Source organism: Megalops cyprinoides, chromosome 3, assembly GCF_013368585.1.
Source record: "Megalops cyprinoides isolate fMegCyp1 chromosome 3, fMegCyp1.pri, whole genome shotgun sequence".
Taxonomy (NCBI): domain Eukaryota; kingdom Metazoa; phylum Chordata; class Actinopteri; order Elopiformes; family Megalopidae; genus Megalops; species Megalops cyprinoides.
This window is the reverse complement of record NC_050585.1, coordinates 31,011,652-31,035,419: the sequence shown is the minus strand read 5'-3', so window position 1 is coordinate 31,035,419 and position 23,768 is coordinate 31,011,652. Positions and strand designations below refer to the sequence as shown.

General features: G+C 40.8%; 1 protein-coding gene across 1 annotated transcript in view; it reads right to left on the bottom strand.

The window, feature by feature from the left end:
• Positions 1–23,768, bottom strand: part of LOC118775435 (AF4/FMR2 family member 2-like) — a 164,620-nt gene that overhangs the window by 111,794 nt on the left and 29,058 nt on the right. The window contains exons 2-3 of the mRNA XM_036525349.1: positions 14,580–14,700; positions 2,139–3,011 (exon numbers count right to left, since the gene is read on the bottom strand). Coding sequence (XP_036381242.1) covers positions 2,139–3,011; positions 14,580–14,700 — 994 coding nt within the window. The remainder of the gene's footprint in view (positions 1–2,138; positions 3,012–14,579; positions 14,701–23,768) is intronic.

Below are 23,768 nucleotides of genomic sequence, written 5' to 3'. Positions count from 1 at the left end.
GTCTCCTGGCAGAGACGGTGGCCCCCCTCCCCACGGTAGTCTAATCTGGCTGAATGCACAGGAGTCCAGGGCAAAGTGCTCCCAAGCGGCAACTCACACATCTCACACAAGTCTCCAAACCTGTTTCCCAGACACTCGTTGCGATACACACACACACACACACACACACTCAGACACGGTCATGTATGCACACACTCACAGATTACCAGTACTTTTCCAATTTTAGCACAAGAATGCATCGCCTTCGTTTAATTCAAACATTTCACCACATGATGCCCTCGGCTGATTACGACTGTTGGCCATGGATCAAAGAGCCTGCATTAAATGTCTAGTAGATTGTCTTCATACAGATAATGTAACGTAACCTCACTCTGGGTCTCACATGAGGTCAGCATCCTCATCATTTCCTGTCTTGCCGCAGATATGCTGATTAAAAAGATAAACTCAAAGTACACCCGTGCTGCATGTCTGTCCTCATGGACAGTAAATTCAGAACATATGCAGGTGTTCAAATGAACATACATCTGGACCACTAATATCATTCCCTTCCTCTGATCCGGAAAACTTTGCAAAGGTAAAACAGTACAGCTGGTGCAAACATGGAAGCAGCAGAGTGATATAATGCCCAAGGAAAGGAGCTCATAACCAAAGGGTTAGAAGCTCAATTCCTTGGTATGACGGTGGTAGTAATAATAATAACAACAACAATAATAATAAAAATAACAACAACAACAACAACAATAATAATAATAATAATAATAATAATATATTTATTTATTTATTTATCACATTCACTGGCAGGTCTGTAGTCAACAGGAGTATGGAGGCTGTGAAAAGCACTGCACTCCTGTCACAGGAGGGGGGGGGGGGGGCAGCAGAGTTCCTTTGCATTTCTCCCCACATCTCCTGGCAGACAAGGAGGGACCCTGCGGACCCACTTTGTCTGTGATTATTTTAAGACAGGCATAACCATTGAGAGAATTCCACTGATGTGTGAAGAGCAGTTAGAAATAACAAGTCTGTAACCTCAGGTGAAGGTAAATAAATAATAATAGCTGCAGTGTAAATTTATAAAGTTTAATTTCAAAGCAATCGCATTTTGCACCATGAAAAAATATCCCCCAGCACTGCACTGGCTGAGCTGAAAGCTCTGTGCTGCTATTGGGCAGAGGCTCCATAAACTCTCTAGTATGGAGAATTACAATGAACCTTAAGAACATTTAATTTTACTGCCTCAGAATATTAATGCAAGATAAACAGTCAAAGTTAATCTGTTCCCCCCAAAAAAATTCTGCTGCAACAACAGACACTTAGCTGATCCTTTCTGTGCTGTTGGCAAAGAGAAATGTTATGACAAGTTTTCTGTGGGTAACAAAACATACAAGGTTTGGGTGGCCAAAGTTCCTAAAACAGCCAGGGACTGGATACTGCACAAATTGAAGCCTATCAGTTATTACTTAGTCTTAACTGCTTAAAACCAATGTGTATCAAAGATTGAACCACAGACAACTGGCCTCCAGTTGTACTCTTTCGCCTCCATGATATCAAAAGAAAGAAAGACGCTTACTCTTGAAGTGATCCATCTCTGCTTCCAAATATATATTTTTCTCAGAATGATGACTCAACTCTAAGGTTTTCTATTCAAAACAAGCAATAAAAAACAACTCCCAAATTTAATTCAGATGGAAACATGTCTTCTAAACAAAGGTATTGTTGTGCTTCAAAATGTCATTCACAATGATATCAATTTCATCTTGTATTACAAAACCTCCACAGCAGTACCTACTTTAGAGGAAACAACCCTTTGTCATGTCTGGAACCCATAAAAAACAGCAGTTTGCATGAAACAAACCACCTTCGACCGACATGGTTCACATGACCGCCAAAGGCTACGAAAGCCACAGAATGCCTGATTATTAATGAGCAGCTCCATTATGTCACCTTGTCCCTGTGCCAGGGCTTAATGTAAACTCCAAGCCAACGCCAAGCCAGAGGAATGTCAGCGAGGCTGATTCAGTCTGGCCTGTGCCGCATCTCTGTGCTGCTGCCAGAGGACCAAAAAGCACACTAATGTCAATTGTTTCCCCAGGTTGCACACCAGCAGGTTTCTTCGTAGTGAAACGAATCCTGACACCTACCTCTCCGGTCTGTGGCAGGGTCAGCTTCGGCAGCTTGCTCTTGGAATTAGTGGCTCCGGCTTTGCCCTCCATCAGGCCTCCAAACACAGGGGTAACGTAACTGTCTCCTATCTCTGTGCGGGGCTTGAGCTCCGGTGAGTCATTGGGGACCTGGTCCTGTCCATCCATGGGCCTGACGTAGGCAGTGGGCTTCTGCTGGATGGCACTGGGCTTGCAGTGGAGGCCCGGCAGGAAAGTGGGTGTCGAGAGCCCGCTGGGGAGGAGGGAGGTGGAAGCCACTGGCGAGCTGGAGCCATGGGAGCCCAGGTCCTGCTCAGCGGGAGACTTTACGTGATTGTTCTCCTTGTGCACGTGGTCGGGAGCAGGGGCCTTAGAGGGCGGTACGTGCCGCCGGGGGTGGGAAGACGTGGAGGCAGGACTAGCGTCCCCCTGGCTACCGAACTGCTCCTCGTACCTGTTGTGGGGCGGCTCATGGGCAGCGGCCCCGTGCTTGCCCCTGCCGCATGCAGGCCCCGCTCCCTGGCCCGACTGGGTGGAGCCGTGGCCACCCCGAGACCACTCTACAGAGCGTGGCTTCTTGGTCCCCTGCTGGCCGTGCAGAGGGGCAGAACTTGAGAGGGAGGAGGAAGTTGGAGGAGGCATGGAGGAGCTGGATTGGGCAGAGGTCTGGTGGGAAGGGGCCGTCCTGCCTTTCTGACCCTCAGGGAAGAAGCTTGGCTGATCATCCTTCTCCACTGGGGTCTGTGGGACTGAATTTTTGGGAATGCCCACTAGGTGGCTCTGGTTGGAGTGGTTGGTCAGCAGCTCCTTCATCTCATCATAGTTCCCCAGGGTGTTCTGGACCCGATTAGCCAGGGCATCACCTTTGCTGGTCTGCAAGAAGAAGGAAACAGTTTGGATGAGTTAATCATTTCTTCTCTCCATCTTTCCCCTTTTCTCTCTCCCTCTCATTTTGCATTATTCCACAGCATGCTGACATAGGATAACCACTGTAGGTTATCAGACAATGTGTATGACTGTGGTGTGCCAGCAGACCTGTGGCAGAGCCAGTGAGCTGGTAACATGTGGACTCCAGGGTACAAACATGCCTTAGTGAGCAAGGTGCCACTACAATGGTGCATTGAGGGTGTTCTACAGCTGTGTAATTATTCTGGGATAAAAAGTATCCTTTTCCAAATGCAATTATGCAAGCTGAAACAGTTTTACTGCTGGTCTATTGTCTAATGATAGTAAAGTGGTACTACCCACGCCACGGAGGAAGCCTTTAACTTGTTATCAACAGCTTGTAATTAATCTATTTTGGGGAGGGGGAAAGTCAGTGAGAGCTTTTAAAATTCAAATGCTTAAACGCACCTCTTTAAAGGTATTAATCAAATATAATGGTTAATTACATTGTGGATCTAACAAAATATACCTTATGGTGTGGGTTGTGGGTCCCCCCCAAAGAGGAATGACTTGATGCTTCTATCTGTCATTGTAAAGAGACAGAATATATAAGAACTACATACTGCTGGGAAAAAAAGAAAAACTTAATAGACCAAAATGTGTATCAAAGCCCACTCTGCTTAAATTCGTGCAATGTCTAATCAATAGTAACATCCAGACTTCACGCACACACACACACATCCACATGTGTGTGTGCGTATCTATATATGTGTGTCTGTAAAAGCAATATCCTGTATTATATACAATATAGTATTGTTCCATTATTAATATGGTATTCTAACGTTATATATACATGTGTATATACACATACATACACATTTGTACATATAGGCAATATTCAGATTTAGTTCAGTTCAGTAATATTAAAGTTCGTTTAACCATTCATTTTTACTAATCCCTCTCCAAATTACAATTCTCATTTTGTCTTTGCTACACGACAACCTTGTTATAATGATGATTTCTTTTCAGGGTTTGAAGCATGTCATTAGTATATACAGCAACTCTCAGAATTCAAGCATGCTAAACTACCCCCACTGCTTATTTACATAATAAGCAACAAATGCTAAATGTGCAGCACATTGATTTTTTTCATCCAAAACCTGCATTTTTTTCTTGTTTTGGGAATTCAAGTGCTAAGTGAGTGAGGTATTTAACAATTTTCTGCATGAATACAAATTGCAACAGGAAACAACTTAGTAAGCACAAACACCAAAGGAGTATATATATATATATATATATATATATATATATATATATATATATATCCCATTTCAAAAATAAATATGACTAAATATATTCAGTTCATGCATACATTTTTTAAGAATGCTATGTGCTCAGAAACACTATCACAATGAACAGAGATGTGATTACAAGTACTCCACCATCAGAGTGTTATATTATGTCGTCAATTCATACAATGAAGCCATTCAATATTGTTTCATTAAATTGGCATAAACAACACAAAAGCCACTGCACAAATAACAGAGAACACCTCACAGAGACAAGCATTAGGAAAAGCTGTTTCAGCTGAGAGGTCTGCAGAATGATTAACCACAACAGCTAACACAATGGGAGATGGCCACCTGTGGAGCTGTTTTGTGATTCTTAAGCACTGACCCTCACACACTTAAAATTGAAGGCCATTTTAATGTCCTCCATAAATCTTTCATGGTATACACGGCACAAAGAGATTTATTACAATGAAAATCACCGTAATGGACAGTCGTCCTGAGAATTTCCAATTCCTTGTTTAACAGCACATTAGCCAAGTAAACAGGAGATCATTACAAGCAGAAAGGATAGGCTGCCTTTCATTTAACACAATGCAGCAGCTATTACAGAAAATTGTAAGAATTTAAAGTAAATCAGAAATCCAGCTGCATTCTGGGAATCTACACCCAATCTCTTCTGAATCCACACATTTCTTCCATAATTTCCTTACTTGCTCTAAATTTCCTAAATTGCTTTATCTTTCACAGTTTTTAACAACTTATCTGCTCTCAGTTTATTTTATTTTGTATGTATCAAATGCATGTGCTCATTTTAAAGGTAAACAATAACTGAGTAAATATTATAATCACTAATGACAATAATAATAGCAATACTATTATTAATAATATTAGTAATAATAATAATAACAACAAAACAATAATAATAACAATAATAATAATTTAAACCTCTTGAACGACCTGTTATGTCACTGAAAACATCATCTTTTTCTGAACACTGATCATGCTTTATCTTTGCTTTAGTCTACCTGGCCCTGTCATTCCATTACGCTATTACCTTGACTTATGTATCCTTATGTTTTGTTGATATCATTTTATCTGGTCCTGCCTGTGGTAATGTCTAATACAATAGTGTATAATTTGTTACAGTCACATCTTTGTCACATACAAATAATTTGGAATAATTTAATTGATCAATTTTAGTAACAGTAGTGACTGAAAACCAAAATAATAAGACTAAATATTCTAAAATGAACTGATAAACGAGTTTGATAAATCGAGACAATACAATATAAACCACCAAAATACATTTTAAATAGACTGTGAATATATACTTTGTGGATATCCCAGTCGGTTAGATTTCTCTTTGTGTCCAATACATAATGCATTGCAGTTAAATACAATACAGCAAGTCTTGTGTTTCTAGCACTGGGCCCTCCAAAGCTGCTTTTAGGGACTGCTGGGTGAGCATCCCCAAGACTGTCATTTTCTGCCAAGGAAAATCCATCTGGGCCGATCACAAAGGCCTCTTATGTGGCAGGCAAAGCCTCAGAGGCAACCCGGTAACGCTGCAGACTGGCAGGGCCCACACGGAGGGAGACTCCAGCCCGAGAGACGGCATCTCATTTTGCCAGGGGAAAAGCAGTGAATGTGATTGCACATTACAAATTTACCAGCAGTTTTTTTTGTTGTTGTTTTCTTATTTTTTTCCGAGGGATCTTTCCAACTTATTTACGTTATCTAATCATGCAAGTTGAATGATTACAATCTCTCTGTCACTTTCAATTCAAAACAAATAAAATGAATAAAACCAGAGTGAATTAAGACTGCAGTGGATGTCATGGCAAAGTAATACTTTGCATGTTTGTACACTGTCAATTTAGATAATGGTGATGATAATAACTTTGACTCAACTTCAGCACCGCTCTTAAGATTTGCCTGTTATAGATAAGAAATGTTCATGAGGGTGCTACTGATAAACACAGACACAGTGTAATCTTCTCCAAAATTTTTGAGCAATAAAGATTTAAATGAATGAGATAAGCAAAACAATTGGGCTTTTAATTGTTACTTTAAGGACAAATGGTTATTATTTACAGAGACGTGAGATGAAACACACTGATCTTGTAATATCTTTTTGATAGCTTATAGAAGGGCAAACTCCTACCACCTTCAATATTAAAAACAAAAAATAAAATTAAAATCCTGAAATGCAAATAATTCCACATTGATTCTTAAGCTTTCGTTCAGTTTCCTTCCTGAATGTTTTGGGTCCAAATTGTGAACATGTGCAAATGCGCATGGGTATACATGGAGAGAGAGAGAGAAAAAAACATTAGGCGGGAAAATGACTAATCTTGAGCAAAAAAAAAAAAACAGCAGTTCTATCTCCGGCCCCCATTTTACTCAAAGGGACAGCTCTGATAAGGGCTGTGAGCCGGGGAATGTGGTGAGCAGAGAAGTGCCTGAATGGGACTTTATTAAATAAACGCTGTGTAACCGACTGCTTGGGATGCGAGGGGGTCACGGCACAGGGGCGCTACCAGTCTGTACTGGCAAACAGGCTCTCAATGGGCAGCTTTGTTCCGTCTCTCAATCGGCACCCCCCCGTCTAAGTCAGATCCCAGAATTCACTCTCCCCCCCCCCCCCCCCACCCCCCCCCCCGATGGTCCCCAGTAGAAAGTAGTGGAAATCCTCCTTTTCTTGTATCAAGAGAGGGGCCTTGTTGATATCTGTTTTAATTAATATCTGAGGAATCTGATTAATCTGAGGAAGCAAACGATGGAATACAGAATAAACAAAAACATTTTGCGGCTTGTGGACAGAAAGCAGCGTGTCAGAGAGCTTTGACATATCACAGAGTGTGTAGAAATTATTTCATTTATAGTGCATTCTCCTTCTCCCTTGCCTTAACAAACTTTACAGCACAGAATTAATGTCCCTGGTACCAAGAGAGGCTTCTCCTTTTGGGTGGGAAGCAGAACTGATAATACAAAGCAAACCCACTGACTGGTAGTTGAACAAAACAAGTTGTTGGAATACACTTCTCTCAGACACCTGGATTAATTACACACTGTGTCTTTCTCACTTCGGTGTGCTTTCAAGTCAGTCTAGCTATTATGTTTATTTACATAGGTTTTTTTTTCCAGTCAGAATGTTATTTTTCCATGCTTCAAGCTTCACATCATATTACTGAGAAGAAATCTATGTTGATCCCAATATCCCAGCTGAGAAAGCAACTCCCACTGTGATAGATGATGCTGAGCACATTCTGCCTCTTGTCATGGGATTGACTGTATTTGAAATGGAACCCATGTTATTCAGATGCTAGAAATCTAGGATTTTCCTTCTAGCTTAAAGGTGCCAGGGATGCAAATCCGTCTGTTTCGATAAAGAGAATGAACACTATCACCCTCAGAACATCAAATAAGACATTGAAAAAACTCTCAGTGCTTGTTTTGTTTTAAAGATATTTTTTGTGTCGACTCCAATGCGTCATTTTATTCCTTTCAGTTTAGGGCTGTAAACCATCCTCTCTGCTGAAGCCTTACATACCTGTCAGTGCTGCTGAATATGGATTACTGATATGGGCCCAGATATACCAACCTACCAGGCTTTATTTTAAATCAATGAGGGGCTAACAGACATTAAAAAGTGCTATACATTTTTTATGTGGATTTCTTAGCAAAGCATGTTTGGTTAACTACCAAGCAAGCTACCACATCTCCCTTTTCCACCAATGTGAACTAGTTGCTAGTTCTGGGTTGGTGCTAGTGCCGGTTCGGAGTTGGTTCAACTTGCGAACCTTCTAACCTGCTTTTCCAAGGGCTAGAGAGCCCCCAAAGAGTCACGTCATTACCTCACTGTATACGTTGCTAGTGGGAACAAACAACAACAACAAGAGAACAGCGCTTTAAAAAACAAACTTGTCCACTACACTACAAGTAGCATGCTAATGTTAGCTACTGTTACCAAGGCTACGGCAGCTGGCTAGCTAACTGTTGGTCAGCTAACATTACCCAAGCAAGCATAGCTACTAATTTCTAACATCAATGTTACAAAATTAGTATACTATGCTTGCTTGGGCAAGAATGATGAAACGACATTGTCACCCTCCCGAATGCATACTTTCTATTTTATTTGTCTGGAAGAAAACAGCAAAGCTAGCTAGCTAGCCATCAATGTTATGCTCGTAACATTGATGTGAGAAATTAGTAGCTTGCTAAACAGCTAAGAAATACATAGCTGGCTGGCAACAAGGCGAAACATTTGAAAAACTACACTATGCTACACTAGCTCAGTTTTTTTTAAAAATGGTGGTCACAAAGTTTTAGTTGGTCTTGTTGGTCACAATCCCGCCCCCAGCCCCTGATGTAAGCGGTTCTTAGTTCTAGACCAACGAAGTGTTGGTGCAGCTCTCGACCAGTTTTCCTGGCCGAGAGCCGGTTCTTTGGCTGTCGAAACACGAATAACTGGTTCGAGATTAGGCACTGGCTCCGAACCGGCCCTCAAACTGCCTTGGTGGCATCATACACTACTGTGATTGATACTACATGGAACGATGATTTCAATAAACTCAATCCCCTGCTAAAATATATCGAGAGAACTGACGGCCCAATCCCCAAGCCCAAATCAGATAAAAAATACAGATGTAAAAAAGACAGAAATTGTTTTAAATGCTGTATGGGGTATAATTTTAACATTGCATAAATTAATTTATCTTCCCCTGACTTTGGTCCTTTGCCTCAACAGCAGTCATGAATAAAACATACAGAGACCGAAGAATGACAAGGAATACATTTACAGCAACCAGCACCACTAAAGCATTGGAGAGTAACAGAGAAACCTGACTTCTATCTCCTCATATTCTTCTTGACTCAGCAGTTGCTGAAGGTGGAAGGTAATTTGGGGATATTTGCTGAGGGGATAAGCGCCTCTTTGTGACTCCAGCCGAACAGGACTGCTGGCCCTGATCCAAAGACGCTCGTCTGACCTTCGCTGGATCCGCTGTAGTTTAAAAACACCAGACTGTCTCCAGGTACAGAGCGGTTGGCAGCACAGAGAGACCGCAAATGGGAGGAGGCCAGTGTCTATCGTCCATGGTCCACAGTCCATAGACAAGCAAGTGTTCCGGGTCTGCTTTGAAGAAGCCAGTGGGGCCGGGTGGCGGTAAATAAATAGGTGTTAACAGCATAGTTCCATTAGGCAGGATTAGGGGGATTACCTAATGCCAACCCAAGAGATGGGTGCACTACAAATGTTCTTATGCCAGGAGAAAACACACGCCTTTCCCACAACACTAAAAGGAAGTAGTCAGACCCTCTTCTTGAGAAGCATTTTTGCAAATAGAATTCATGTAAAAGGTACCAAGAGTCTATGGTAAATAAGAAGTTTATGATCCAGGATCTCTAGGTCTACATTTCCCTCATTTGTAATTGCAGATATTATTTTGAAAAATGAAACAGTGTTCTTGACTTTGCAATTATTCTGACAATGTCAGGACTCACCCTTGGTGAGCATATTCAACATTTCTATTTTCTATATGAAAGTCATTTTTTCTGTTGCATCACACTGAAAAAACTCATGTTTTAATCATTCGTGTGACTTTTCAGTTTTCTTCCTTAATCTCATGTGAACCCTTATTAAAAGCAATAAATAGTAAACGAAACCACAGCACCTACCATTTGGGAGGAAATACACAATGACAGTGAGAGCTAATTCCTGCGCTGTGTGAAAGTGAATCCATACAGCTAGCGTACAAAAAATATTGTACCACAATGATTTGAATGTACACAACTGGAAATCATGAAAAGAAATACAGTATAAATAGTAGTACACCTGTAACATGCTGGAGGCCTTGGCACACAGCAGGTTTACGTCACATAACATCTGTGAGCCAAGTTCTGCTGCCAGTACATTATCTACATGCTTTTGCGCAGTGGAACAGTAACAGCAAAGACACAATTATACTACCATTTATTTCATGTTGGAGGAAAAAGATAGGACTAACAATCATACTTCAGTATACTTAAAAAAAATGTTGCTTAGATTCCACAAGGGACATCCATCTTATGGTGATGTAATGGCTGCTGACAGCTCAGACAAAGCTTGGACAGCACATCACTTTGGACAGCACGGCATCCAAGGACTATGTAGCACATTGTAATATGCACTCAACTCAACAAGGACACGAAGACACAGATCTGAGACTTGTTTTGTGTCATTCACAGTGCCCGATTTGCAAGATGCAAGGGGCCATAAGTGTTTCAGGGCATAGGTTTAAACTCCTCATCCTCCTGCTCAAATGATGACAAATGAAGAAAGCAGGGCTGATTAGAGAAAGCCTCGTAGCAGAGGATCTGCTACAGACAAACTGGAGTGACGGCAGATAACCCACTGTCATAGGAGGACTGCAATTAGCCTTGAAAAGGAATAATGCTTTACCACTGTGTGGGCAGTGATGGACAGGATCCAAGTCCTCCTTTCTTGAAAAGCGTACCGTCTTCTAAAGATGATCGCTAACATGTTAAAGATGTTTACAGAGGCATAATGATGGATACATATGAAGAGCCGGTCCATCTCTTGTGTGCTGCAATAAAAGTGAATAATTGCTGAGATCCAATGATTCAAGACCATCAGATTGGCCGTGAAACCTAGAGAGCGACTGTCAGCTGGGGTGCGGTGCTCTATCAATCTCTACAACACCTAATCAATTGCCAGGGTCTTTTCTCAAGACTCATCTCTGGCCTTCAAGTCTGTGCCTGGCTATGTCACACAATGTAGGAGCAATAATCTAACATACTTGTGTCAGCCAAATCACTTGAAATCCAAATTCAAGAACTTCATTAACCCATTAGCTTCATATGCTAATAATATAATTTTGTAAGACCCATGCTGTAAGGTGCACCATGCATCTAGAAAGCTTGAAAATGTAGAGGCAGATGTGAAGATACTGTTTACTTAAAGTACAGTATTTTAATATTCTGTAATCATTTGATAGTAAAACAAAACTGAGAATTTACAAAGGCATGCTGTCTGAGAATTTATTGCTTTCTCCTTTTTTCTTCCAGAGCACCTCTCCTCTTTTTACGCAATATTAAGTGTCCAGACTGTCATTCACTGAGGTACACCTTATGGCAGAGGGGAGTTAAGAGTGCGAGGCCATGGGCTGGTTCCAACAGGGCACCCACTAAGATGGGTCTTCATGTCTTGCCTGCAGCAACCCAGCATCCTGAACACTCTTCAGCAGACACATGAACAGGGCCCTGGAGGAATAGCGAAGTCTGAAGTCTTGAGCAAGGTCACCCTCACCTGCACCTCAGCCCCACTGACACCTCGCTTGGAACCCATCCATCCACTTTGATTACAGCACTCAATCCGTGGGAGAGAGAAGGGCCCCCGCGGCAGGGGAGACATTGATCCTGCACTCACGACCAATGGCGAACTCAATCCCTCAATATTGACACAGTTAGTGCCTTTGCAGATGTTCCTCGGAGTGGTTTGTCTTGTCACCCGCTTTACTGCGGGAGATGGATACGTTTCAAAAAAGAAAAACAAAACAAAACAAAAATAGCCAGCTTTCCTGCTGCCGCTACGGTTCAGCGGGGAGGTGTCAGTAAAAAAGATCATAAATTTTGACGAATGGCTGTGATAAATGCCCGTGACAAAAATGAAATAGGTAGAAAATGAAGAAGTCTGATGGAATTACATTAACCTAGATTCTGCGAGCTTCTGTCAGGGAATTATAAATAGCCCTGCACTGTTTACCAGTCACTGGTCAGGATGAATCGTATATTGGCTCTGTAGCATGCAGCAGGGGAGATGGTAATATTGTCCAAGCTCTGACGGAACTGCCGCTTCGCATAAGTGACCAGCGGGCCTTGGATCACTGCTCAAAGTTGGCACTTTCCTATTGAGCAAATAGTAGGAGACAATTTAATATTGCAAAATGATAATGCTTTATCTTTCATGGACCTTCAACAATCAGGAAAAAGGGTTTACCAAGTTGGGTATATAAATACGTTTTTTACAGTTCAACAGAAAGACACCAAGACAAACTGGAGGGATAATAAGTTTGTATGCATCATAATCTCTTGAATATGAGTTGAATACGAAAAGCGTTGAAAGCGTCTCCCTGAAGTGGACCGTATCTCTGTGGTGTAATCATATAAGGCAGTGAGCATCTGTCTGAGGGAGAGAGAATTGCTGAGACACTTGATTCTTGAGAGACACTTCAACATTACTGCTATCATGCTTAGGCACACTGTTATCTTGTTAGAGTTCCCAAATTAAATATGCTAAAGGACATTATAGTTATCGCCTTGAAAGAGTGCACATAACTACAGAGCAGAGCAAGTTGAGGCAGTCACATTGCAGTCAAATATAGACTGAAGTAATTAGCGCCTTTAAGGGAACAAAGAAGACAATAGTAAAATGCGCTTAGAATCCACTCACAAGTACAAGGCCACTACCTCGTACTTGCCACAAGTGCTTAAAGTAAGTAAGTAAGCCTCGGTTTGGTAACTTTGGTGACACCTGAATTAGTGTAAGAAAATATAAGTAGACATCCTTCCTTCCTTTCCCTACTAATATTTTTTTCCATTAGTTTTTTTTCTGAGGGCTTATGCTTATGATAAGGGAGAACATGCACCTCACTGTAGACTTGCTGCATATATTGTTTCCCCTTTTGAACTCTGTTAACAACAGAGCATGCTGAAGACAAACACATCTGAGTCTAATGGCTTCTCCAATGCAATAATTTCTCCAGCATAACAGAAGCCATTTTCACTTATGAACTCAGGTCCGGACATTGTCCGGAGTTGCCCTTTCGCACATGTAGCACACAACAGGAGACTGTCCATGTCAGACGCTTTCTCACCTACTGGAAATACTCTGTTTGGTTTAGGCGAGGGGTGGCACCTGGGTAGAGCATGCAGGAGGCAGGACATGATGCAAAAAGTACACTGCAGAAATCGCAGTGGCTGTATTCAAAACCGTGTACTGCGTACTACACAAGTATATACTGTATACTGCATGCTATGTTTCAGTGTAGCACCCAGTATGCAACAATTAATGATTATATTTGTAGTATGTTGTATTGTTGCGTGAAATCATTGCGAGTTTAGAAACGTCCAGATTTCCTTGTGGTGTTTTCCAGTTAGACGCCACTTGCATTCTCATGAGTGGAAAGTATCGATGAGTTCATGAGTTCGTAAAGTATTCGCAAGTTGAAGTATTTTCAGGTTTTTTCTTTTCAATGTCTTTCCTTTCAGTGGTACGGGCACATAATGTGGCACGGAGGAGGAGAAGATATCAGGCATCCAAATGGTGCTACCGATACACATAATTTATTATTAATTACTCATTTATTATAACAGGAAGGTAAGTTTTTGTTGTTCACTATGTAATGTTAGGGCACCAGTTCACCTCACTATACCTATAGCTAGCTACTAACCAGATAATAAACTACTAACCAACGCTATTAATCATCGTAAGAGACAAGTTTTGGCAGTATAGCTATAGCTAACTTTGTCTTTAACAATCGTTGGACTCAAAATAACATGTATTTGGACATATCCGCAATATCAACAAAAGAGTGGAAAGCAATATACAAGCAAGTGAAGAGTACGAAGCAGATATTTGTATTCTTCTGGTTTCGCGCCAGTCACATGATAGAAACATCATCAACATGCCCACTTGCTCACTGTAAATTCTCCGGTCAATGACCTGCTCTATTCACACGTGGACCGGTAAAGTCCGTTTAATGTCCGGTCCAACTGATTCGGACATTTGCATTTTCACATACAGCTCCTCTGGGTAATGTCTAGATATGTTCAGGGCTGCAGTGCATGTCTGAATGGGGCTATACATGTGCATACTGTAAAGAGTCCTGGATGCTGGTAAAATGTGCTAGTGAAACCTGGCCTCAAAGATTGACAGGCCCTGATGTAAATTATCATGGAGAGGCCTTCAGGACCCTCTCTTTGAGTGATTGGAAACAGCCAGGTGCAGCTTGATGGACATCTGGCTAAGGTTGTTAAGTTTAATTTTTTACAGGTACCAGCAGTGGAAAAGAAAGCACACCTCTTCGGGCAGAGCCAAATTATTTGCAGACCAAAGCAGTGGGGAGGGTGGGGGCTTGCAGAGATTAAAAAAAAACAGTATCCCATGCTGTGCTGCTCTACTTTTATTTAACAGTGCCCCTTGCCTGTTGCTAGGTACTGCCCTCTGAGAGATGAGAATGCGGTGCCTGTGATTGGGCCTTACCTTGTATGGCTCCCCGAACAGATTAAAGCCGGAGGAGAACAGATCTTCATCCTGCTGCACTTCCTGAGTCCTCCGCTCCCACTCTTTCTTCTTGAGTGCACTGCGGTCCTGCTCATAATGACTGTGGAGACAGGAAGTGAGGCAGAAAAAAAAGAGGGCTGTAAGAATGACATGAGTTGGCCTGCAAGGAATAAATACTGAATCCTTTCCATGAAAAGATTTAAGGGAAGCCCTTATCTCACTAATAGGCAGAAGCTGGCACTAAGCAGATGAGGGATTCGCAGGCCCCGGAGATAAAATAACTGGATTGGCGCTTAAATACTTTGTCGCAGACTTGAAGAAAACCGGGAGGGCTGAGCTGAAAAACTAGATGGAATATACAACAGAGCAGAGGCAAGGGAGTCAAGACTAGTGCCCATGCAGAAAGCGTTAATTGGTACTGCAGGCATAGTTCCAGATCAAACATAAGAATTCAACCAAAATGGTGACATCTTACAATGAGGTGCAAGCAACTCAGTTTGGATTGTAACATTATAACATCAGAATATATGTATCCATTAATTGAGTTTGAAATGATTGTTTTTGCACACTGTTGCCTCACCTTGCACTCATTACATCCTGCACCCCTTCTCACCTCAAGATTCCAACATAACCACTTAATGTCATAAATTATGAACAGGAAATGAGATGGCTGTGTTGTGCATTAGTATATTTCAAAAAGCCTTGGCATAGGGTCAGTGCTGGTCTGGCATGAATACAAAATTAAACATAAAGTTTCCCATTAAATATTAAATATTACAGGCATTATTGTGCCAGAGTGAAACAATGTTTATATTTTTGTTTTAAATTCTTTAGATTTGGCACTAGTTGCTTCCTTGCTTTGTGAAAAGAAGACCAAAAATGAATCTGTTGCTGCTTAAGATAGTATTGCATCTGTTGAAACAGACTAGAAAATCACCTACCAACTTTGATATGCTTTTTTCATCTAAGTAAAAGTTCCATTATTTAAGTCTTATACTCAAATATAAAACAGAAAAATACACTACTGTCAATGTACGTGAATGCTACATACCAAAATTAAGGCTATTGTCAACATGAATAGCATCGTTTGGTGGTTTTATTGTAAGTTTATATGTAATCTATGATGCTTTACAGTTATACTATATCAGAGCAACCAGGAAAGCATTCATAAAATATGTGCTTTATGTCATGAACATACAAACACACACAACATAATGAATTTTTTTGAGTTCACATATTTTCTATGAAGCCGAAACATACTGCAAATATCAACTCATTGCAACAAATATATGTTAGCTTTTTCTTCACCTTCTGAAAGGAATCAGAAGTAAACTCAAAAGTGAGATTGTCTGAGACCTAAAGTTTAGTTTTAGTGAAATTGTTTTTGCCTTTACGCTTCATAACATTCCACACTATATTGCATCATCCATAAATGCCAATTTACTAATTTGTGCAGTACCCCCTATATGCTTCAGCACCGAGGAATTAAAGCACATTAATTAAATGATTTAAATTATGTAACTACACACTGCTTTTTTGCTCCATGCAGTCAACCAGTTATCGCTCCATATTCACTCTCCTGACACACTTGCGCACCATGCCTCTGGTACACCCGCAAATGACCAGTGCCTTTTAGTGGACTGTGTAATAATTTCTCAGTTTTATATTTAGTTTTTCTTGTAGGAGCATACTCTGAACTTTGTGGATTCCACCACCTACCCCACACAACTGTCTATCATTAATTACTTTTGGCCTTGGAGGACTCAAGGGCTTAAAGGCTGGAGATGGTTGATAAGACTAGAGCTGTTTCTCACTCAATAACAGCAACAGTAGCATCTTGATAAGAGAAACCACCAAGGATACAGCCAATCAGGCTTTTGGCTTGCCTCCTCATTTACATAATAAGCCCACGTTCCATAACCCCCACTTTGGTCCACAGCTCCGTGTCTCCAGCTAACCACAGGCTTCCCCTGGGACCACAGAGAGGGTGAGAGTGGGCATTAGAGATGCGGTTAAGCCAGGAGCTCAAGACGTGACAGAAATGAGAGATTTTCATCGTTAGGTGGTGGCCCAGAGGTTTTCCACAGAAAACTACAGGCACCACAGAGGGTAATATATTTATTTCCCATCTCATTTTAAAATGAACAGTCAAGTGTATATAAAGGCAACAGATGTAACATTCTGCCAACCCACTGCTGCCTTAAGGTTATGGTAATGTACATTCTCAAAGCACTATCTACACTGACACAAATAAACTGCATGAAACATTATATCTGTCACACCTACAGTATATGCAGTCTAAATAAATCTTACATAACTATTGGGTAAGCCTTGTGGAAAAAATCCAATGTTCATCTGTATAAATAAATATATATATATATATCTGATAACTGTCCAGATGATAGATTCAATAATTTAATCATTCTACACTGCAGGATTAATGTATACAAAAATATGAATATGATTATTTTCCCACAGAACTTTCTAAATATAAGACTTAAATGTATTTTTCTGTGGTTCACATCCTCCAACACAACAGTATTTCTGCATAAATATACTCATAGGAAAAATAATGTTCTTTTTTTTAAAAAAGAAAATGGAATACAAAGCTCCTAAAAAATGAAACAGACCACGCATTCTTATTTTATGATGATCGTAAAATGAGAGACGTTTCCATCCAGTTGAGATCCCTGCAGAGCACAGAGGGCCACCCTGCCGCTGACTGTGATAGATATGAGAGAGACGGAAAGCGAGAGCCACCTCTTCAATCTGCCCTCACTCTGTGCAAACACACCTGAGGGTCTTTTGGTTCCTCCAAAGCATTTAATCCATTACCAGATTACCTCAGAGAGGGAAAGCCAGCCACGAAATACTGGGCCAGGTTTGAGATTCCATTAATGGAAAGACTAATAATGTAAGGGGGTAGAAAAATACATCTGAGAGATGACAAGGGAGCTCTTGCAGTACTGACAGCGAGATGTCAGTAATCTTTATGTTGGGGCGTTTTGTGCACGTGGCGATGCAACCAGACAGTGTGATAGATCAAATTTACAGCTGTCAAGGGGTTCTCTGAAAATGTGACATTCCTTGTCACAGAATTGCACTGCTGATGCAACAGTGTTATGAGATGGCTGTGGGGAGTAATTAAAATACAGAAGGAGGGAAAAAAAAGAATAAGATTCTCAAATTGCATTAATAAGCCTCAAGTGACTTGCTGCTCAGGGAGCGTTCCTTGCTCCCAGTTTGCATTACGTCTGTTTTGTGTTTTTTTATGTGTGTTTTTGAATCTGTTGAATCTGCAAATTCCATAGGCCAATTTAAATTGTTGATACTAGCTTCTCTGATGCCATCTCGCCTGCAAAATGTAGCTTTCACAGTTCTTTTTTCCCCATCTCCTCTTCCCCACAATCCCCCCTCCCCTTCTCCTTCCCACCCTCATCTCTTTCCAACATAACATAAAATAGCTAATACTGATATCCACGGTGAACCGAATAAATTTAATCTCTGCTGAGCTCCACTGCACTTGGAAGATAACCAAATAGCTCTGACCAGCTTTTTTTCAGCCTCCTACCCAGCACTGCATGCAGTTCCATTGTGTGGCTCATATGGTGAGATATAATGAGCAGTGAGAGGCGCGGCTATTGGAATTTAACAGCCAACAACAGTCGTTGATTCCTGATTTAAACAGCAATTATTAATTGAAAGCATCGAGTCATTAAAAGTATGGCTAAGCGTTTAGCCCCTTGTTACAGTAATTTCACCAGTTTATGGTCATAAGGACCTGCTTATCTGTTCTATTAAAGGTAGAGCAGAGAAGGTGTGAATCTTTTTTTTATTCCTAGTTCCCTACAGAAGGGATAAGACTGATGATGGGCACATGGGTGAAATCTGTCAGGCGAGTTCCAGTGGTTGTGGGGCATGCAGAACCAAAGGCTCTCAGCAGTCATACTTTGAATTTGAGACCCCACCACCCGAAAAAAGAAAACACTTAAGGGTTCTGCGCTAAGAGAGTTTTTATTATTTTATTTCAATCTTGCGGTCTGTTACAAGAACATACAGCAAGAGCACACTAAGATGCTTAGCAGAATCTCAGAGGGTCTTAACACTGTAGAGGCACCAAATGATTAAGCAGGGTTAATGTGCTGAGCTTGCTCCCTTGTGTGTTCCCAGCTGAACGCATTTCTCTGTAGCTACAAAGCCTAGCTCTGGAAGTTGTGCTTTTGAGGTCGTGGACACCAGAACAAATCCTGCCGTGCGTGGATAGCGCGGGACTCTCACGGCACTGTCCCTGACTCACCCCTGCTGCACTGCGCGGGGCGAGTGAACATAGCAGGGGCCTGTTCTGAAAGCGCGTCTGCCGCAGTTCTTCGCGTTCGGGGGTTGAAAGGCCTGCGCTGCTGTGCGACCGTGCTGGAGCATGTTGTCCTGAAGCGCAGCTGTGCCCCGCTGCTGACAGTGATGCACCCCACCGCCCCATCTGTTTCATCCCAGCCACCTGTGGGGGTTTCAACTCCCCCGCCAACCGTCACTCCGGCACACAAACACACACACACACAAACACACACACACACACACACACACACACAAACTACAACAACAATAACAACAAAATGCCACAACCCTGCTCATCTGGTGTTTTCGGGCATGTGCATGCATGTTCGTGCATGCTGCCTGCATGTTAAGCACTGCAGTAACTAGGGGATGATAGCCACAGGATGCAGAATACAAAATAAAGAGCAACAGTACAATGTGATCATTTGTCAATCTAACATGACTTACCATTCAATACTTAAATATTATTCAAGCTTCAAAATCATATCATTAAGCTCTTGCTCCCTATCTATGCTTCTATCAGTTGTTGACTGCTGCATACCACCATAGTTGCTCAAAGACTGTTTTGTGAGGTACTAACAAATAGTAAGTAATAACATACATGCCTGTATACAACACTGGTACCTTAATAAGAGTGTCTATACCAATTACCATTACACTGTAATTTGGTATCAAATTACAGTGTAATGGTACCACTGTGGGGATTCTGAATTTACAAGCAGACCTGAGACTGCACATAGAATTCATACTGTCAGTAACTGGGCCCGCCCTCTAAACCTGATTGGCTGAAATAATTGTGTAAACTGTGCATCATAACTGCATGATTATTTACAGAGGATAACCAGGACAAAAACACCTGCAGGATGAAAGGAGTGAAGGGGCCTGTACATTTTTCCAGGATTTGAAGACTGATATGTGGGTACGACCATTGTAAGATGCATAACATAGCAATGAGCCTCCAGTTTAAAAAAGAAGAGCCCCTCATGTTAATGAGTGTCACAGCAGGTAACTGCCAAGTGGAAGGTTATCAGCCTGGCTATTGACACCAATACCTCAGAGATTCCTCCCTTTTGGACAAGGAAGCCATTGTTTGCGTTTGCACTTATACTGATTCTCTAGCGCCGACTCGCCAAGCCCCAGGTATGGGAGACTTCAAATGCTCCCACCTTTCCGTCTCGTCTCTCAAAACCTATTTCATTAATCTCATTTCTCTCCCTTGTCTTTCGTCAAGGAGCTGTGATTAAACGTAGCAGAGGATTTTAAAGAAAGTCTGCCATTGTGCTGCCTCTGAAAGGTCTGATATTGTGTATTGGAAAATAATCTCTGCCTTTTGTTCTACTCTGCTTTTTGATCCAATTTACCAAACATGCTAATGCTGTCCTGACCTGCCAAACGCAAAATTAGCACCAGACTATATGTGAAGTATTCCTAAACTCCTTTGACTGAAAGTGAATATAGCGTGTCACACTATCTGTCTCACATGTGGATAGGCAATAGCAGCAATGCATTTAAAATGACAGACTGGTGAAGTACACCGTAATTCACAGGAGGGGGAAATATATGGCAATTTCCATTGTAATTATACTACAAAGACATATCATGCTCGAACATATATGGTACTCGACAGACAGTATAATCACCACAGGAATTTACAGCAGCACATTGATTATACGGTAATGAGCATGCACTGCATATTACATTCCATTCTCTGCTCTTCATGAATTTCATAGTTCATAATCATATAAAAGGCAATTACTTTAAATGATGGTAATTACTGATCTGCGGCTAAATATTACAGTGTATGAGTATGTAGACAGCATAGTTATGCTGATATTCCTTTTAGAGTTTTAACTACCCTTACATAAGGCAAGCAAAACCATGAGCGGCTTGCATAAACCTCTTTATACAAGCTGTAATGAATGAGCACAACATCTTATTTAGAGTGTATGGATTGTAAATGAATAAGACAAAGCTAGTGGTAATGGAACCTCCATCAGGATGCAATTGGGAGAAATCAGTGAGTAACCCTACCTTTCTAAAGATAAACTTATTATGAGCACAGCAGTCTCATGTGATAAATCAACAAAGGACAAACATGTCCATAAAACCAAGAAAGTGCTTTTTAGACAGCGAGGGGCTTTTAAATCCATGGCTCTGTAATTGTGTATATGTCCACTATACTTCTGGAACAGAATATTAGACTGTGTCTGATGAAGTGCACACGTGTCTGTGTGTGTGTGGTTGTGTGTGTGTATGGCAGGGGGCTCTAGAGGTGTTTGTATTTACTTTCTTTTTTTGGAGGGAATTTACAAGGATTATATTCCATGAACAGTTCTGGTGATCTAGGAAATGGGTCTGCCCACTACACATGCTCACACAAAAAACTACACTTTCACTTGAAGACACCACCTTTTTCCAGCATCATAAAACAACACACAATTTCACTGCTTTTAAGCCTAGGGTTAATCTTATTAGAGCACTCATTGTAAGTAACCAGGTCATCTGTTTGAATGATCATGGTCCACGGTGAACTTAAATCCATGAAACGTACATTTTTGTTATTATGCTATGGTATTGATTCTTGTACATTTCTCCTGAAAGAAACATAAGGTACCTGTACAGTGTACAAAAGAAATATAGTTAATGCATTAGAAAGAATGGAAACAGTAAATATAGGTGAAGTAAAGAAAACCGTCAGTTTACTCATATTCTGCAGTGTTACTTTTGTTCTAGGATGAGAAAAAAAGGCTGTGGTTATTGTAAACTTCGTGAAGCCTTTTTTTAAGAGATTATTTTTTTGAATACACCTACCAGTGCAATATAAACAGTTCATCTCTTACTTCTGCCTTCTTTTTTGATCTAACCCAATGAATGTAAACCAAAATCAACTTATGTACATTTATATTTTGTCACTTAGCAGATGCTCTTATCTAACTTGCACAGAATGTCTACAAAGTGCATCTAATAAAGTGGCATCACTGTAGTTGCTGTACTGTCTCTGTGTTAACTGTTAGGGTTGCTATGTTGAATGTTTTGGTCTGTTATGTTGAATGTTTCTTGTTAAAGGGTGGTACAGACTGAAAACAAATTTCCCCACGGGACAATAAAGAATGAATCTGAAATCTGAATCACTTATTTAAGAGAAAAATTAGTTAATTACAACCCAGCCTCAGTTGGTTGTCCTTAACCAGATTCTACTGTTTCAATTTGCATCACAGCAATACTGATCCAGATAAACTACAGATTGTGTCTGCTGCAGAGGACTCACTATCACTTTCGGTGTCCAGTGGGAACCCCCTTACAGCTTAGTACAATTATAGAGTGACTGTCCATGTAACCGTGTTTAATAAGGACAGTACTTCACTGAGCAAAGGTCACACTGTGATCATTCTGGTCAGCAATTAAGTGTTGCCCAGAAATCAGCGACCCCATGAATACAATTTCAAATGGCTTCAGCTTTTCTGTTAGTGAAACTACGGTGAATTCTTATCAGACATCTAAACTGGCATTCATGGACATGCACCCCGGCAAACCCGATACATCACTTTTCCAACAAACTCAGGCAATGTGACATACAAACATATTAGTGATATGCAGGTGTGCGATTCCTCATTCTTAACTGCTGGGCTGTTGCTGTTAACACAGTACACAGCAGGAGTTTTCACCAGAGTTTATAAATGAAACAACTGCATTGCATTTCAGATGCTAAACATCCTGTGGCTTGCTAAAAATGAAGGATTTTCATAAAGAGAGTTTTACAGGGAAAAATACACACGTCTCTCCAAAAGAGATCTGAGATGCATACTCATGACTAAACAGTCATTATGATGAATGTTCAATTATCATCCTTTCGTCACCTTTGAAGAACAGAGGCTAAAAGGCGTATGTCTTCCACTAGTAAAAAGAGATTAAGGCTTCTATACTTCAGTGAAAACCGATATGACTGCCCTGGGCCTTTCTGTCACATTTCCCTCAATATATGTAAAAATGAAACGTGCAGGACTCAGGGCCATACTTCCTGTTGTAAGCCTCACACAGGCATGTTTTATAATTTTCAGCCCTTCTTCATGCTTTCTACACACACTCGAAAGACAGAAAACACAATTACATGTTTATCATACCTTACATCCACCACACCCCCTAAGAACTTGGAATCAAAGCTGCAAAACTGCTACGTACGACTCCTCTCATAATTGTAGGTACCAATTAGTTGTGCTGGATTTTAAGAGAAGAAAGAAAGAAGAAAAATCTAAAGATGAAAGTATGCAGGGAGTAGATAAAGGAGAATTTGTCCACATGCAAACCTTCTGCCATGCCATCTTTTCCCTTTGTTACAATGTTCTAATCATACATGCTGTGTTCGCCAGCCCAGCACGCACAGCTTATGACATAATATTCACTTTCATGTATGTGGGCACAAACATTCAGCTTCCACTTGGCATAATCATTAAATAGTAAAGCATAAGTAAATGTAACAATATTTTAACAATAACAAAATACATTTTTCAGTTATTAATCAAAGCATATGAGTTGTACAAGCCCATCATATTGAAACATATTTACTGACGCCTATTGTATCTTTACAATAACAAGTAAACTTCTTAATTAACACTTAAACTGAGGTAATACTGCTAACAAAACAGAATTAGAAAGAAAATTATTTTCATTATTACTACTTATTAAACCATGTGAAGGTCTCTAAAGCTTTGAGCAATATCAGTGTCACTTATTGAGCTGAGACAGTACAATACTGTGGCTCCATTACTTCAGGCGAGCTAGCTCTCAGACAAATGAGATAGTTCTCATTTCACCTCCGAATTGAGATGATACTGCCGC